A 15,957-nucleotide genomic window follows, 5' to 3' on the forward strand; every position below is an offset into this window, starting at 1 on the left:
CTTATGTATTTCCTGGTTTTTAGAGGTTTAAGTGTAGCTGAACTCAGCACTCGGGATCAAACTCTACCCCAGCCCCTCTTGCAGCATACCAGTTTTCAAGACACTCTCCCTACACATATAAGTTCTAGAGCCCTTAGATTATCATCGTCATCATCTGCTTATTGGGAAAAGAGGGGATTGTATCTGAGAAACCCCTTGACCAAATGACCCAACTTGCACCACTAACTCATTTCCTATTCCTGGCATGTCCTTCTACAAATAAACTTCTTTCACTTGATGAGCAGCCAAGAGACATATATCAGGGTGGGTTTTTTTTTACTCCGGACTTATCCAATATGATCTTACTGTAGATATCCCCCTCAGCGGCTTTGGCACTGCACAGCAGCAGTCTCTTCTGTGTGAAATGGAGAGTATCTGAATGTAACAAGGTGCTGAGTGATTTAGGGAAAGCAGGAAACAAGGAGAGCCTGCTGGAAGAACTGGTGGCTTCTTTCAGTCCCTTCACAGTCAAATATTCATAGATGCCTGTCCGAACGAACTTCCAAACACTGTGAGGTTTGCCGATTGCTGGAGAGAAAGCAGAGAACAGACTCCCCTCTCCCAAAATGAGTCCATCTGATTATCGGCTAAACATTTTTTTTTTAAAAGAAACCTCAAAACAAGGCAGCCCCTTATTTTTCCTCCATGCCAAGTACTAGTGCGGCTAGTGCCTCTCCTACAGTCTACGTTCCAGTTACCCTGAAGCATCACAGGTTGTCACAGCACAGCTCATCTGCTCTGCACAAGGCCAGCATATCCCCAAGGTTGGGCCAACGTGAGCCAGCAGTAAAGTCATGCACAAACAGAGCTCTCTTGTAGGTTTTTATTGTGAGGAAGCCACAGTTAAACAGATTTAAAAAATAAACAACAGGAGATTTTATACCAAGAGGAAAATAAGGCCATTCAGGCTAAACAAAAACACAGGCTTTCCAAGCTCAGATACAGAGCCACTTTTGCTAAAGAACCTAAGTTAGATGATTCCCTCACTTAAACTGTTTTCTCTTGGCTGAGTCCTCACTTAGGAAGCCTCATTAACTCAACCCTTTGCACCTGCTCCAGTGTGGGGAACAAGCTAGATTAGCCATTATCTCCCTCTCTGCTGGGGCCTATATGAACAGCTTGTGGTGATGTCACAGGAATGCAGGTAAGCAGAATGGCTATGTTAATAAATCTTAAGACATGTACAAATAGGCTCATCTACACTGTAGGTTATCAGAACATCTGCTCTCTTCTCAGTGATCAAGTCCCTGCTCAGGGGCATGATACCTGCAAGCCTCACAAATAAGTCAACCAGAATCAACATTCACTACAATACCCACTGCTCCACAGGCCTGATGCTAGCCTCACACTGGTATAACTACCATAGTTACCCTAGATTTACCCCAGTGTAAATGAGATCACATTCAGACCGTGTTTGATCTTCTCTTGTTCTGGTTGGTTTCACTTTTGACACTAGTGAGCAAACCTACAACATGCTGAGCACCTTCTGCTTTCATCCACAGAAATAGTTTGTATGGAAGAAGTTAACATAGTTTGGTGGCCGTGCAACATGGGACCACCCTTGTGCCTCTGGTCTATTCAAGTCTTTGAAGGTAACAGACACCGTACCAAAGTGCCTCCTGTGGGCTGACTTACAGACCATCTAGGAAACTGAGGGGGGGAGGAACAGATTAGCTCCAAACCCACAAGGAGTCAGCAAAAGATAGAACTCTTTCCCATCCACCACAATATCTTCCCTGGAGAGCTATTTGCAGTATTCCCGGTACATATTTTTCAATAGCGCATACATCTATTTTGATTGTAATTAGTGACAATGTTAAGCCATTATCCCCCGCACAAAATGACAAGGTTAATCGTTCTGTGAGCTCTCTCTGCTGGAGGAAGCCATTTCCCTCTCTAGTTACCATCTGTTTGAATGATCTCTAGAAACGTGCATGTGGCCAGCTGAGTCACGTATAATTATGCTCTCTAAGAGATGCTATTGTTTTATGCATGTGATTCCTGCCTGTGAACCAGAATGAATAATCATCTACTGGTCAATTTTCATTGGAAATTCTGATGCAGTAAACAATGTTGCTTTTATTATTCATAATTTATATAGTGCTATAGAGCACACTGCACTATAAAGCTGTGGGTCAGTGCCGAACAGATGTCTGCCCCAAAGGTCATACAATCTAACGGCCTAATCCTGTGAAGTGATGAGTACCCTCAACTCCCTTTGATGTCAACCAGAAATCAGATGGCTGAGAATTATTCTTTTCTGTTCCGTAGGCAGTGTTCACATCCGTCAATTGACAGTGTCTCTCAGGAGCTTTATTAAAGGTGACTCAGCAGGATCAGACAGATGCCTTGTACAGTATGATGGTTTGGGATTTGTGTGCAATAAATACTATATGTGCTATTAGTTGTCTTAGTACTGTCAAGTTGTGTACTGTATTCATACATTGTGATAATTCACTATCGGGTTTGTCAAGAAACGTTCCCAGAAAAGAGGGACAAACATTTGAAGAACAGTGCTGCAATGCACTGGCTAGATCCCCCTGTAGGCTTGCTTAGCAGGTTTCTCCAGCAATGTCCCAGTCCTATGAGGAACAGGGGGAGAACAAAAGACTCACTAGGGTTTAAAGACACCAAGATTCTCAAGAATTCAGGTGACGAAAAGGGAGTCCAGGAGAGGTTGGAGATGTCTAGGAAGACAGACCTACCAGGTTCCCTATGTAGAAGATGGAATGACTCTTGCTAAAATAGATGTGTGCATAGGCCTTTTGTTGTTTTAATTTTTTTCTCCTGTTATGCTGTGTTCTTACAGTTAAGATTAAATAATAGGGCTTTAGAAGGCTGTTTGGGTCTTCGTATTCACTACTGGCCATAACCCCTGAAGGGAAGAACTGCAGGTACACTGTCCAGCTGGCCATGCTGAGTAAGCGTGGATGGTACGCAGGGGAGTTGTAACCTAGTACCCGGATCTAAGTGTGGGAGACTCACAGGATTCCATCCCAGGGAGGTAAAGACATGTTCCTGAGACCTCAAGTGGGGGGCACTTGGACAGAAAGGGAGAGGGAATGAGAGGTACAGCTCGTCCTGAACTGTGACACACAGCTAGAGCCCAAAAAAAAAAGAAACAGTCTGTCTTTTTTCTGATCTGATGTTCTATGGGAATTTTAAGAGGTGGTCTGTCCCTCCCTACCAACCATCCACAAATGAGTTTCTTGGATTGCCAACTCTGGCACTAACCAAAGGCCTAGCAGGTTTCTGAAGCTCCTCTATATCCTGGGACCACAGCTTCAAAACTCCTCCTTAAGCTCTACCTTGGAGGGAAGAGATGTGCTGTCTACTCAACAACCATTACCACTGTGGTTTTGTGAGTTGCCCATTAGGACATGCTTTTGCAGAGTATCTTGTTACCTTCTCAGACCTGGGTAGATTGAGGAGACCCAACGCTGCACTTAAACTCAGGTTCCTGTCATGCTGCACTGCCACCAAATCACAGCCTGGCCTCTGTTATAACTTTTAAAAGACTTGCTCACTTCTGCTATCTGACCAATTGCTAAACCAGGATATTAAAGACACTCCAGTGCAGGCCACATGGTAACTGCTAGTATCCCACAAAACAGTACATATTGACTGCTACACCAAGACATTAAAAATAAAAACAGCACAGTGTGGAAGAAAACAGACTCTTCACTCTCAGGTTGGTTACAACATGTCAGAGACAATTTATTTTCCTGACACTTGCAAGGGGAGAGTACACCTAGACAGGGGTTCCCCCCGTCCCAGGCAGCTCTCTGTTAGGTAAACAATTAGGGCAAGCATTTTTTTTTGCTACCTTTGTTACAGACAATAATGATCCACAACCGCATCTTGTTTATACATATTCCTTCAGATATCTTACTTTTCTCAGCAGTTCCTGTTACAGTCTGTATTCCATTCTTATCTAACACAAGTTCAAAAAACAGTATCTCTTACAGTTTTTTTGTTCCACTCGCTTTTCACTTGCCCAGGCCCTGCCTGAAATCTCGCATTATTAGAGCTAGTGTTAGCCTGATTCTTACTTTATTCCTAAAACTTAAGATAGCTGCATTCAAATTCCCTTTATCCCTTTCTCTGCTTCCACAGGCTACATAGAAGCTGTTAGCTAACCATGAAATGGTGTGTAATGGCTAAGACAAGAGCAGGTGGTAGGCTAATCTGCTTTCCTCTTCTTAGAATAAACATATCATAGAATCTCAGGGTTGGAAGGGACCTCAGGAGGTATCTAGTCCAACCCCCTGCTCAAAACAGGACCAATCCCCAGACAGATTTTTACCCCAGTTCCCTAAATGGCCCCCTCAAGGATGAACTCACAACCCTGGGGTTAGCAGGCCAATGCTCAAAACGCTGAGCTATCCCTCCCCCGCATCTAGGTTAATTCTGTCAGTTTCAAGCAAATAGAAATAAAACCACAAACTACACAGTTAGGGACAGCTAAGCCAAATGTGGAAATATTTAAAGATATTTTTGCTTTCAAAAAAAATGTTTGAAGTCAGTGGTCATTTTAGTGCTCAGAAAAGACAAGGACTGAGGTGCTGGCTAGAGCCAACCACAGGACAGGCAGTTGTTAAGCAAACTTCCCACGCACACTGCTCTGTAAATGCAATTACCTCTGACTTGCTATTCCAGTCTTGGGACTCCACATTGCTATGCAATAAATCACAATCCCGACCTCCAACAAACCTGCTCTGTTCAACTCCAGATTTGCCAGTGACTCAAGACCTTGAACACTGCTACCATTCTAGTTCTTGTACTCTTCTGAGCAGGCATCGCCAGTCATGCCACCACAGTGCAGTGATTTCTGATGCGGAAATAGTCCATCAGGACCTAGTATGAGACCTAGCAAACTATTTTTTTACTTGTGCCCTAATCAGAATTTGAAAACAATTAACCCAGAACTGAAAGGCATTAATCTGATTTTTAACCTTTTGTTCTCATGGGACTCTGAAGATCCCAATGGAAAACACAAAAGCATTTTGGGTTACTAGGCCATACAAGAACCTTCTTTGTTCTGGGTGTGGGGAGGAGAGTCTCTCTCCTATAACCATTCTGCTTGTTTACATGGTCACCTCTGTACACACTTATGATTCCAATCGGCAAGAATCCACACATCCCATTAACTGACTAATAGGTGAGAGCAACAAGCCTGCCCTACTGTGTTAAATCAAACAAGTACAAGCGTGCATGCATCTGAGGTGCTTTGCCAACTTCACTCGCAATAACCAGAGTGAAGCCTCCATTCAACCACTTCTATTTTCAAACTAGTTTGAGACTGTTAAAACCAACTCGGCATCAAAACAACAAAGAATGCGATAACAATACATAAATTATAGACAATCCAAACTAATTTTCTCCAGCATATTTACATTTAGGCAAAATTTGAAATGAGGATTCTGTGGTTTATTAATCTAGGAAAGTCCAATTTTGACAAGTAGTCAGCAAATCCAAGCTAGCTGCACAAGCAGGTGGTTGGGTCATACAAGAGTGCAAAATCCCTAAATTAAACCAGGAGCAAACCATGGCAATCTCAAAATTCAGGACCCTCAAGATCCATCCCAGCTCACAGACTGAATTGCTTTGCTTCTGGCTGGTCTTTGATATTGGAGCTCTCAGGAAGAGTGTGCAATTCCTGTACAGAATCCTGCTCTAGTCAGCCTGATCCTCAGGAATCATGTTGTTCCTCCATCATATTTTTATAGTTTCTTTTGAAAAAGCCACACTGAAAGACATCAAGAAGAGCATTAAAAACATTAATTGGGTCCCTCTGTGTTTGTGTATGTACATTATAACAATGAGCTAAATTCTGAGTTCCCCTTATTCAGTTAAAGTCGCAGTAAGTCAGTGGAAGTTTAAGGACTGAGCAAAAGCTGAGTAAGGAACTCAGAATTTGGCCCAATTCTAATTTCTTATAGTTCTATAGCATCTTACATCCTTAAATTCATCAAAAGGTATAGGTATGTAGATATGGAATCACCCCCTGCCACAATTTTCTCCCCCCGCCTCCACATACCCCCCACACTCTACTAAAATGAAGCCACTTCTGGAGTGGAATCTGGGAGCTGTTTAACAGTTTAAGAGAAAATGAAAATGAATACTGTCTCCAGCTGAAACTGTGGAGGAAATTTTAAGAGGCTGTATTCATTTGCCTGAGTTGTAATCTGGCCAGGCCAGTAAGGCCTTGTGAAAGACCTTGGGATCCCTCAGGATTTGTTTGTTTTTTAAAACAAGTTATTTCATAACTCAGGGAAACTTTAAAAATATATTAATACACCTGCTGAAAAAACTGTAAGGGAGAACTCCAATGGTCCTGCATTCCCTCCCTCAGTAAAACATATCAGAATATCCACAGCTGAATGTGAACTCTCACTGAGGGCAGTATAGTTGCTGGATTACTGGGATCTTAACCAACAAGAATGACATGTGCTTGTAACCATGTCAACAAATATATTTACCTTAAAAAGGATGAAAATAATGAAAGCCAACAGCAAAAATCCACCAACAGAGCTTCCTATGACAACAGGCAAGGTATTGATTACTTGTGTTTTCAACAAGACGACAGTGATCTAGAACAGAATCAAGGGCGGTTTAGCAAATGCTCCAGTATAATTGCTGTGTCTTAACTAGAGGAGAGAGTTCACAGATTATAATGCCAGAAGGGACACTATACATTTGGCCATCTTAAGCTCATAATATCTGCTTGTGCCCTACTTACTAAGCAATATAGATCACTCTGTATCAGTAACCTGTCCTCTTCTTTATTTACTGCTCCCTCAATCTCTGTCTCATCTGCAAACCTTCTCAGTTTTTATGTTTATCATTTTATGGTTTCTTCAAGGTCATTGATAAAAAACATTAAGTAGTGTAGGCCAAGAACCAGTTCTCACAGGCCTCTACTAGAATAACACCTGTTCGATGACGATTCCCATTTCCAATCTGAGTCCTTTCAATTAGCCAGTTTTAATCCATTTAATGAGCACAATGCTAATTTTGTATCATTTTACTTCTAGTTAAACTCACTCAGACTCCTTAACATGTCTCTGGGTGAAGTGACTGTATCAGTGTCCCCTAATGACAACCACTACAATAAAGTTTTTCTCTTCACTGGGGGAAAAAGGTATAACTTTAAAACATGTTAACTAACGCATATTGAAATCCTAGTGAAGATAAGGCAATTGGACCTTTACTACATTAGCTGAAGCCTAGCAAGGAGCCTAGTTAACGTGTTAAAAATACACCTTTTTTTCCCCAAATACAAACGTGGCCATATTTTGTGGAAGGAGTAAATACCTCAAACTCCTCTTGCTGCAATGCTGGCAAGAAAGGAGATTATACTGAGCTGAGCTCACTGGTAAAGGTTTCCACTAATGGGAGGAAAAGGCTCAAGTATTTGCTAACTAAAAAGAAACATTGAAAAATAGAGACAATACAGTTGAGTGACAAAGGTTACTATGTCTATTGAAATGATGCTCCAGTACCACCATATATGCCCCTTGTCTTTCTTCACACTAGGCATCAGAGCACGAACAGAGCTCTATTTCCGATAATCACTCTGTGATGCTACATAGTGCATCTCTCAATGCATGACAGTTATACACTGCTTAACTGAGTTTCTCTCACTACTTTAACAGCCTCTGCTGAAACATGAATTTTCTTACATACACTGATGCAATCCCACTGATTTCCCTGGTGTTTCTCCTGAATTACACTGACGTATGTCAGCGGACAAATGGGCCTATTAAATATAACTGTAGCAAGTGGCCAATTTCCCACCTGACGTATAAAAACGTTGGGATTTCGATTCAAACAGATGATTAAGAGGGAACATGAATGCAGCTCATCTAAGATGAAACAGCTGCTCACCCTAACTGGCTGTATTTCCCACTCCCCCACCCCCATCAGGCTTCCAGGAGGTGCTTAAATCTATCTACTATAATTGAACCTTCTTTGAAGCTGACTTATATATTTGTGTTTCCAAACAGAAATTACCTTCTGGACTTAGGATCTCTCTGTGTGACTGGAAATATAGTGGGCATATTCCCAAGCAGGCAGATAACTTCTCTGTGTGCACCAATACAGGTCTGTCGCAACTTACGCGCATTTAACATGCATGATTTCAACTTTACGCGTAGGTCCGGAGTCGGGGGGCGTGGCCTCAAGCAGGGGTGGGGCATGGCCTCAAGATTTAAAGGTCATGGGGCACCAGCTCTAGCTGGGAGTCCCAGGGCCTTTAAATCACCCAGGGGGCTCCCAGCTGCAGAGATGGCTGGTAGCCCCTGGGGCGAACTAAAGGTCCGAGGCTCCAGCCACCGTGGAGCTCCGGGCCCTTTAAATGCCAGCCCCAGCCCAGCTGCCAAAGCTGCGGGCAAGATTTAAAGGGCTCCTCCGGGCTCCCCACCGCAGTGGGAAGCCCGGTGGAGCCCTTTAAACCCCGCCCACAGCTCCGGTGGTGGGGCCGGGGTGGGGGGGCATTTAAAGGGCTCCTCACCGCGGCGCGGAGGCCGGAGAAGCCCTTTAAATGTCGCCCCGGCCCAGCCGCCGGAGCTGCGCGCGGGGTTTTAAGGGCTTGGGGATATAATTTTGACTATACGTGGTTTTCGCTTTACGCGATAACCGTGGAACAGAACCCTCGCCTAAGATAAGACTTGCCTGTACATTCTCTACATTCCCTTTTGTTCTCTTTGTGGTCTGAATCCTGGTTCAGTTGAACTCAACCAATGAGTCCAGGCCCTCCTAAATCACTCTATTTTAAGAGTTCAGCAAAAACATTTGCATTTCTCCCCTCAGCTGCTTCTTTCATTTCCATCATGAGAAAGGGCCCTAGCTGCCTACATGGTGCTCGGATTGATACCTCAGCTCTGTGATTCTCTTCCTTCAGGCCCTCATATAGATGTTTGTTGAAGGTGATTTCTCCAGTGACCAGAAGATCAGTTCTATCTTTTAAGATCTACAAAACAGGGAAGGAAAAGACAAAACAAATTATTATTTTAGACCTTTCAGTTCTTCAGAGAAAATCTGGCACAATGATAGTCTAGAAAAGAGGTCCTCTGCCTTCTCCACAAACATGATGGTTTTCCAAACTCAGAACTCAGCTGTGTCAGCCAGTTCCCACTGCATCCCAATCAACTGAGTGTGTTTGAACCCGTGCTGGAGCTCGGACTGCCCAAATTCCAGATAGGATTGCACCCAAGATGCCCAGATTTTGCAGTTCTAGTTATGGGGACTGCTCATCAATTTAAGAAATTCACAAAAGGAGCATCTCTTCCCCCTACATCTCAGACCTCTCACCTCCAAATCTGTTAAGACCTGCTGGATGTTGTTCTAGCCAGAGGGTTAGAAATGGGGTAATTGCAGTCCACTCACACAGCTGAGACTCTAATGTGCTGAGGTTGTGTTACCCAGCATCCCCCTGCTCTGTTTGGACTTATGGCAGTATCAATAGTAAGACGGTACCTAGAAAATCAATGTTTACAGCACTGGAAGTACCATCCTCTGGAGGAAAAGCCTTTGTGGATAACTAGAGGAGATGGCAACATGTCTCGTAGGAGCAGAGCCTCTCCTGAGAACTGAAAGCACTATGATTAAAACTCCACCTTTTCTCTGCAGAGTCAGGAGATAACTTAGCATCTAAATGTCATTCAGGGTAAGGATTTCATAGGTGTCCCTGCAGAGATTCTATCCCACAAATGTGGATTAACAGATTTTTAGCAAGAAGAGAGAGAAGCACAGCTTCTGTGTATACCTGCTGAGAATCAATTAAAGGCAACTCAGCTATCACAGTAATATTCTCTCTGTCGGACGTGATAACGCAGTGCACACACTGGCACTGCACTTCATTGCTAGCCTGAAAGAGAAAGGGATATCAACACTGAAAATATTTCTCAAAGCAAAATTTATGGCATGGAATCAAACTATTTCACTCTAAGCAGGGGTTCACAATTGCAATTTGCATGGAAATAGTTTGAGACTTCTAGAATGTACAAGCCATTTCACACAATGCATGTTGTGTGTCTATTAAAAGCAAACCATTCTTGGTTACAGCATGCAACACCTGTTACTCCACTTTTCAATAATGCCAAGTGACTCACTGCATTGGCCACTACAAAGCCAATGTCCCAGCACAGAATCATAGGACTGGAAGGGACCTTGAGAGGTCTTCTAATCCAGTCCCCTGCATGCATGACAGGACTAAGTATTATCTAAATCACCCCTCTCAGGTGATTGTCTAACCTGCTCTTAAACATCTCCAATGATGGAGATTCCACAACCACCCTAAGCAACTTATTCTAGTGCTTAGATATGCATGGCACAGCAGATGCTGCACAGCCCTGCAGTGGTTGTCAGTACTGCCAGCAACCCTAATATCATAAGCCAAGAAAACTAAAAGGCTACATACCAAGCACCATGACAGGCTTAAATCAAGTAATCAGATACACACAAACAAGTGCCCCAACACTGAAGTTACAAGCTCACTATGTGGATCTAGGAAAATATAGACCATCAGGTCAGGACTTTCCATTTTTTTTAAATCATCCAGAACCGTTATGCGCCTGTGCGTTAAAGCCAAACTAAACTGAATCTTGGACTGAGCACACTGCTTTCACCATAGAAAGTCTATGTAATTACGTTCTATGTAAATCGACTAACAGAGTATCTGCTGGGTGCTGCAGTTCCCATTTCTGGAAAGACCAACAGTAACTAGTTTGTGTTTCCCTAGTACATCTGTGTAACAGCAGATACCAAGAAACCACTCACCTGTACTTTGGTCTCTCCAGTGCCGAAATGACAAAATTTCAAATTCTCCCTGATCGTGCAGACTGTTGTATTCTGGAAAGAGAGTAGTGGACAGTCCTGGTAGTTTCCCACACACCATTTTCACAGAGCATGCCTAATAAAATGTACAAAGAATTCCAGAAGCCCAGTCCCATTGTCTGCCACCTTCTTCCGACACAGCAGAGGAAGGGAGGCTCAAGATCAGATTGCTCACTACAGCACCAACTGGTCAGCTTAGGAGAGATGAACTCCAAAGCGTCCCTGGTCTGGTTGTCTTCACCTAGAGATGTGTGGCCACAACCTACATGCAGTATGTGGGGCAAGTGTATTGGAGGTCTAATCCCCAAGGCTTTACCTAGAGCACAAAGGACTCATCTTCACTGCGGAGTCCGCAGAACTCACTACAGCACAGACTATTTCTTGGATTACATGGTAAAGCCAAAGCTCAATCAACACTTGGGCACTCAGTACGCTCGGGGTGGGCGCTCTGTCGTTTATACAGTGCAGTACAGCCAGTCCTGCAGACACAGCTCTCTGCCCCAGGCGGTGAGAGCCTGGAGGCCTTAGCTGCTCCGTTGTCAGCAGGGCCTCAATGGGGCGGGACCAGCGAAGGACCAGTCCGTCTCCTCCCAGCGCCCCAAGTGCCCTGCGGGGAGCACTGGGAGCGAAGGCGCCTCATCATCTGAGGAGACAAAGTCACGCGGGGCACCCAGGGGCGACGGGCACGGTGCGCGTGACCGGCGCGGAGCACCCAGGGGCGACGGGCACGGTGCGCGTGACCGGCGCGGAGCACCCAGGGGCGACGGGCACGGTGCGCGTGACCGGCGCGGGGCACGGGGGAAGGTGACGGGGAGAACGGACCGGGCACGCCCGGCGCCGCACTCCTTTTGGGGGTGGGGGGTGATGACAGCCCGGGCCCAGACCCGCCCCGCGCTCGCTCCCGCCAGCGGCTGTGGAAGGAGGGGCCTGGTGGGCGGCACGCAGCCTGGCCGGTCTCGCGAGACTTGGTTTGAAATGGCGGCGGGCCGGCGCGGCGGTTCTCCCTGAGGCGCGGCCGCGCCATGGAGCGGCCTGCGAGGCCCCAGCCGCGGCTGCTCCGCACCTACGCGCGCCGGGGCGCCTCCCGGTACCGGCTGCCGCGCCCGGCGCCCTGGCTGTCGCCGCCGCTGGACTGCAAGCGGCTCTTCAGCTCCAGCTCCGCCTCCGTGGGCTCGACTTCCACCGCCTCGTCCCCCGGCTCCGAGGACCCCGACTTCCAGCCCTATCGCCGCGGCGCGCCGCCCCCGCCCGGCAGTCCCGCCCGCCTGAGGCGGCGGAGAGGCGGCAGCGAGGAGCCCAAGCAGAACCGGGCCCCCGCCGGGCCGGGCCCGCAGAGCGGCGGCTGCGCCCTGCCCGCCTCGCCGCTGCGGAGACACGTCACCCGCCGGCGCCGCCGGGGGGCGCTCCGGTCCCGGGGGCGCAGGGCGGGGCTGCGGGCGCGGCCCCCCCTGCTCTGCAGCACCCCGCAGCAGGCGCCGCCCGGGGCGGAGAGCGGGCCCCTCCCCGAGGAGGAGAGCATCCTGGGGGGCTGCCAGGAGAACGGGACCCCCGATCTCGGGAGGGCGGCCTCGGGCCGGGCCCCACGGCACGGGCCCCCCCGGAACATCCTGGCCGAGCTGAGCTCGATGGCGCCGGGGAGCAGCGTCACGGAGCCCGCGGCAGGGCTGGAGGGCAGCATGGAGCTCTTCTCCCCGCCGCTCTCCGGGGGCAGCGGCCGGGTCTCCCGTGGCCACCCGCATCGCACCGCCAGGTCAGGCAGCCCCCTGGGGGAAGACGGGCGTGGCCGGAGCCAGCCGGCGTGCACCGCCTCTCCCCAAGGTGCCCAGAGCCATGTTACCTGTAGGATATCTGGGAGCCAGTACGTCCTCCTACCCTGCGCTGCTTGGAGTCAGCCTGCAGCAGCCCAGGGAGACTCGATCCAGCTTGTTCCCTCAACACTTCCAGGTATCCACAGCCAGTCTGTCCCTGTTCTGGGCCAGCCTGTGTCACCCCATCATAAAACTGTGAGTACAGATCATGTCCAAAGACTGACCTCACAAAAGGCTCAGAGGACTACCCAGGGACCTTGCCAGATAGAAACTAGTCTGGGCCTGCAGAAAAGTGTTAAGCATCCTGGGCCTGCACTGCCCATTACGGGGAAGCCCCATGTCCTGGTACACGATAATACCAGTTCTTATGAGCCACATGATGATTTGAGAGGATACTCTGAGGAAAAGAGCAGGAACCTTAGCACAGACAAAAGCAGACACCAACTTCAGCCCTTGGTGCTCTTGAGCTCTCAGGTGGTACCAACTTGGTTAGCTAACAGGAAGATCAATAATAATAAGTTGAATGCTTGGCCCTCCTGGAGGGAAAATGATTGTCAGCAGCCAGTTTCCCCCTCTGCTCTGTCTGTAATCTCAGTAAAGAAGTCCAGAAGTAGCAAGGTCATTCCCAGAGATGGTGATGGAGGCACCAGTAGAAAGGCCTGTATCAGTGGGTTCAGCTCCAGTCGATGGGGGAAACAGGCAAGGCGCCGCCCTTTCAGACGCAAGAATTCAAAAACTCCATGGCAGCAGGCTGAGGGCTCCTTCTTTCAAGAACAAATGAGGCAAAGAGGAACAGAGAAAAATGCCCCAGAGATGTCATCTTTTCTGTGTGACTCTTCTTTCCTCAATGACTCCCAGTGGTGGGCCAGGGCTCGAGCATCTCTCACTCTTCACAAGAAAAAGAAAGTTTCCATTGAGGAAAGTGCCTGCGGCAGCATCCCTTGTACGCCTTCCTCCAAATCTCAGCTTGCAGGGTACCGTAAGTCCCCATTCATTCAAAGTGTGGGCTGCTGTAATTGGTCCACTTCCTCCGTGCTCCTGCTGACTCCCATGAAGTCTCATTCTGTTCTGGAGGTGATGCTCACAGACGCAGAAAAGGTGTATGGGGAATGCCAGCAGGTGGGTCCTATCTCCTTTGACGAATGTATTCCCCCAGATAAGATGAAGAACTGTTTGAAGATTGGAGAAGGAGTATTTGGGGAGGTGTTCCAAACAAACAGTGAGAGAGGAGCTGTGGCTTTAAAAATCATTCCTGTTGAGGGGACTGAGAGGATCAATGGAGAAGCTCAGAAGAGCTTCAGTGAGATCTTGCCAGAGATGATAATCTCAAAGGAGCTCAGCCTTTTATCCCAGGAGGTAGAGAATAGGACTGTAGGGTTCATTGACTTGTACTCTGTGCACTGTGTCCAGGGGTCATATCCCAAGCATCTTCTGAAAGCCTGGGACAAATATCACGAACTGAACGGATCTGAAAATGATCGGCCAAACCTGTTTGGAGAACAGCAGCTGTTCATGGTCCTGGAATTTGAATTTGGAGGCAGTAACTTGGAGAATATGAGGAAGCAGCTAAATTCAGTGGCAACAGCAAAAAGCCTGCTCCATCAAGTTACTGCTTCCTTGGCTGTGGCAGAGGAGGGACTGCACTTTGAGCACAGAGACTTGCATTGGGGGAATATTCTGGTGAAGAAAACCAACTTGAAAGAGCTCAGTTATACTTTGAATGGGGCAGTTTATACAATCCCCACGAAAGGAATTCATGTGAACATCATAGATTACACTCTCTCTAGGATGGAGAAAGATGGGCTAACGGTCTTCTGTGATATTTCTACTGACAAAGAGCTGTTCCAAGGAAGAGGTGACTACCAGTTTGATATCTATAGGCAGATGAAAAAAGAGAATTCCAACAACTGGGCTGACTATCACCCCCATAGCAATGTCCTGTGGCTGCACTATTTAGCAGATAAACTTCTGAAAGAGGTAAACTACAAGAGAAAGCTATCATCCTCCTCTGCCTTGAAAGGCATACAGAAACAGCTCCGAAAGTTCCACAGCGAAGTCCTGAACTTTAGCTCTGCAAGTGATGTTCTGCTCAATAGCAGCCTTTTCCACTGATCAAAATGGACCTTTGAATGAGAGATCACAAAATGGTGTCCTTGTACTGTCACTCCCTTTGCTGTATTTTTGGAATATTTTAACATTGGCACATTTGGCATGGTGCAGATAGTAAATGGTCTCTTATGTCCATGAGTTAAATATTTTTTAAGTGTTCAGCTAAAATATGTGAAGATCCATTGTTGCAAACAAAAAATGTGAAACATTTCACAGTTCAAATATTAAAATGGTTCTTCTATATGTTAAGTCCTTATTTTTAACTTTAAGCTCCTTTGCCAGCTTTAATCTTAGATCATTAAAACTGATGACTTAAATAAGCTGCAGTAAAATATAGCCTATTTTTCATTTCTCACTATGGAAAATGAAGACCTGATACATTTGAGGCATACCCTTATTGTAAAAACTTTTCTTTAAATTAGCACTTGTATAGACTCAGCTTTAAACACATGCTCTTAGGTTGGCAAACACTCTGAATAAGCAGAATGAATTTGACAGGTTACAATATGTGAACCCTGAAATAGAAAATTAGAGAAAATACTCCTGGATTCTGTAGGAAAGCCACGCTTGAATATGTTTTATCAGTAAGGCTCTGATTTGGTCATGGATATTTTTAGTAAAAGTGATAGACTGGTCATGGGCAAGAAACAAAAAATCATGGAAGCTGTGACCTGTCCCTGACTTTTACTAAAAACATCCCTGACAAAATGGGGGGGGAGGGTCCAGCACCCTGTCATCATCCCCTGCAGTGGCTGGGAAGTGGAGGGACCCCATTGCCCAGTGGCCCCTGTGGGAGAGTTGCCCCCTTGCCATCCATAATGGCAGGGGAGCTGTGGTGAGGCATCCCCGCCTGCAGCCACTGAGCAGCTTGGGTACTTCTGCCATTGCAGGGGGCACTCCAACTGCTCGTGGCAGCAGAGCTGCTGGGCAGCTCGGGTCACCGCCAGTGACCAGTGGTGTCCACTGCGACCCATGGAGGCTGGGCTGCTGCTGGATCCCCTGATGCCCACAGCAGCTGGTCTGCTATGGGGGGCCCCTGGAAGTCACAGATTCCGCAACCTCCGTGACATAATCTTAGCTTTATTTATCAGTAAGGGTCTAAACCTGCTCTCCTGAAAGTCTGTGGAAGAGGAATCGCACATTGAAAAAGTTAAAAAAAAAA

General features: G+C 46.8%; 2 protein-coding genes across 4 annotated transcripts in view; one reads left to right on the forward strand and one right to left on the reverse strand.

The window, feature by feature from the left end:
- Positions 1 to 5,350: 5,350 nt before the first annotated feature.
- ITGAE (integrin subunit alpha E) overlaps positions 5,351 to 15,957 on the reverse strand; it is a 53,971-nt gene continuing 43,364 nt past the window's right edge. For 2 of the 3 annotated variants that reach the window (XM_050929667.1, XM_050929666.1), the window contains exons 32-36: positions 10,822 to 10,893; positions 9,809 to 9,910; positions 8,918 to 9,013; positions 6,522 to 6,632; positions 5,351 to 5,788 (exon numbers count right to left, since the gene is read on the reverse strand). In XM_050929667.1, coding sequence (XP_050785624.1) covers positions 5,732 to 5,788; positions 6,522 to 6,632; positions 8,918 to 9,013; positions 9,809 to 9,910; positions 10,822 to 10,893 — 438 coding nt within the window. In that variant the 3' untranslated portion in view covers positions 5,351 to 5,731. The remainder of the gene's footprint in view (positions 5,789 to 6,521; positions 6,633 to 8,917; positions 9,014 to 9,808; positions 9,911 to 10,821; positions 10,894 to 15,957) is intronic. The other variant, XM_050929668.1, reaches the window with a different exon arrangement.
- On the forward strand, positions 11,788 to 15,843 carry HASPIN (histone H3 associated protein kinase). The gene has a single exon (XM_050929669.1). It carries the CDS (start codon positions 11,901 to 11,903, stop codon positions 14,796 to 14,798), a length of 2,898 nt encoding a protein of 965 aa, XP_050785626.1. The 5' UTR covers positions 11,788 to 11,900; the 3' UTR covers positions 14,799 to 15,843.

The sequence above is a fragment of the Gopherus flavomarginatus genome, chromosome 19 (assembly GCF_025201925.1).
Source record: "Gopherus flavomarginatus isolate rGopFla2 chromosome 19, rGopFla2.mat.asm, whole genome shotgun sequence".
NCBI classification, from domain to species: domain Eukaryota; kingdom Metazoa; phylum Chordata; order Testudines; family Testudinidae; genus Gopherus; species Gopherus flavomarginatus.

Coding starts and splice junctions, on each gene's coding strand:
- HASPIN (XM_050929669.1), top strand. CDS start 11,901: ATGGAGCGGCCTGCGAGGCCCCAGCCGCGGCTGCTCCGCACCTACGCG.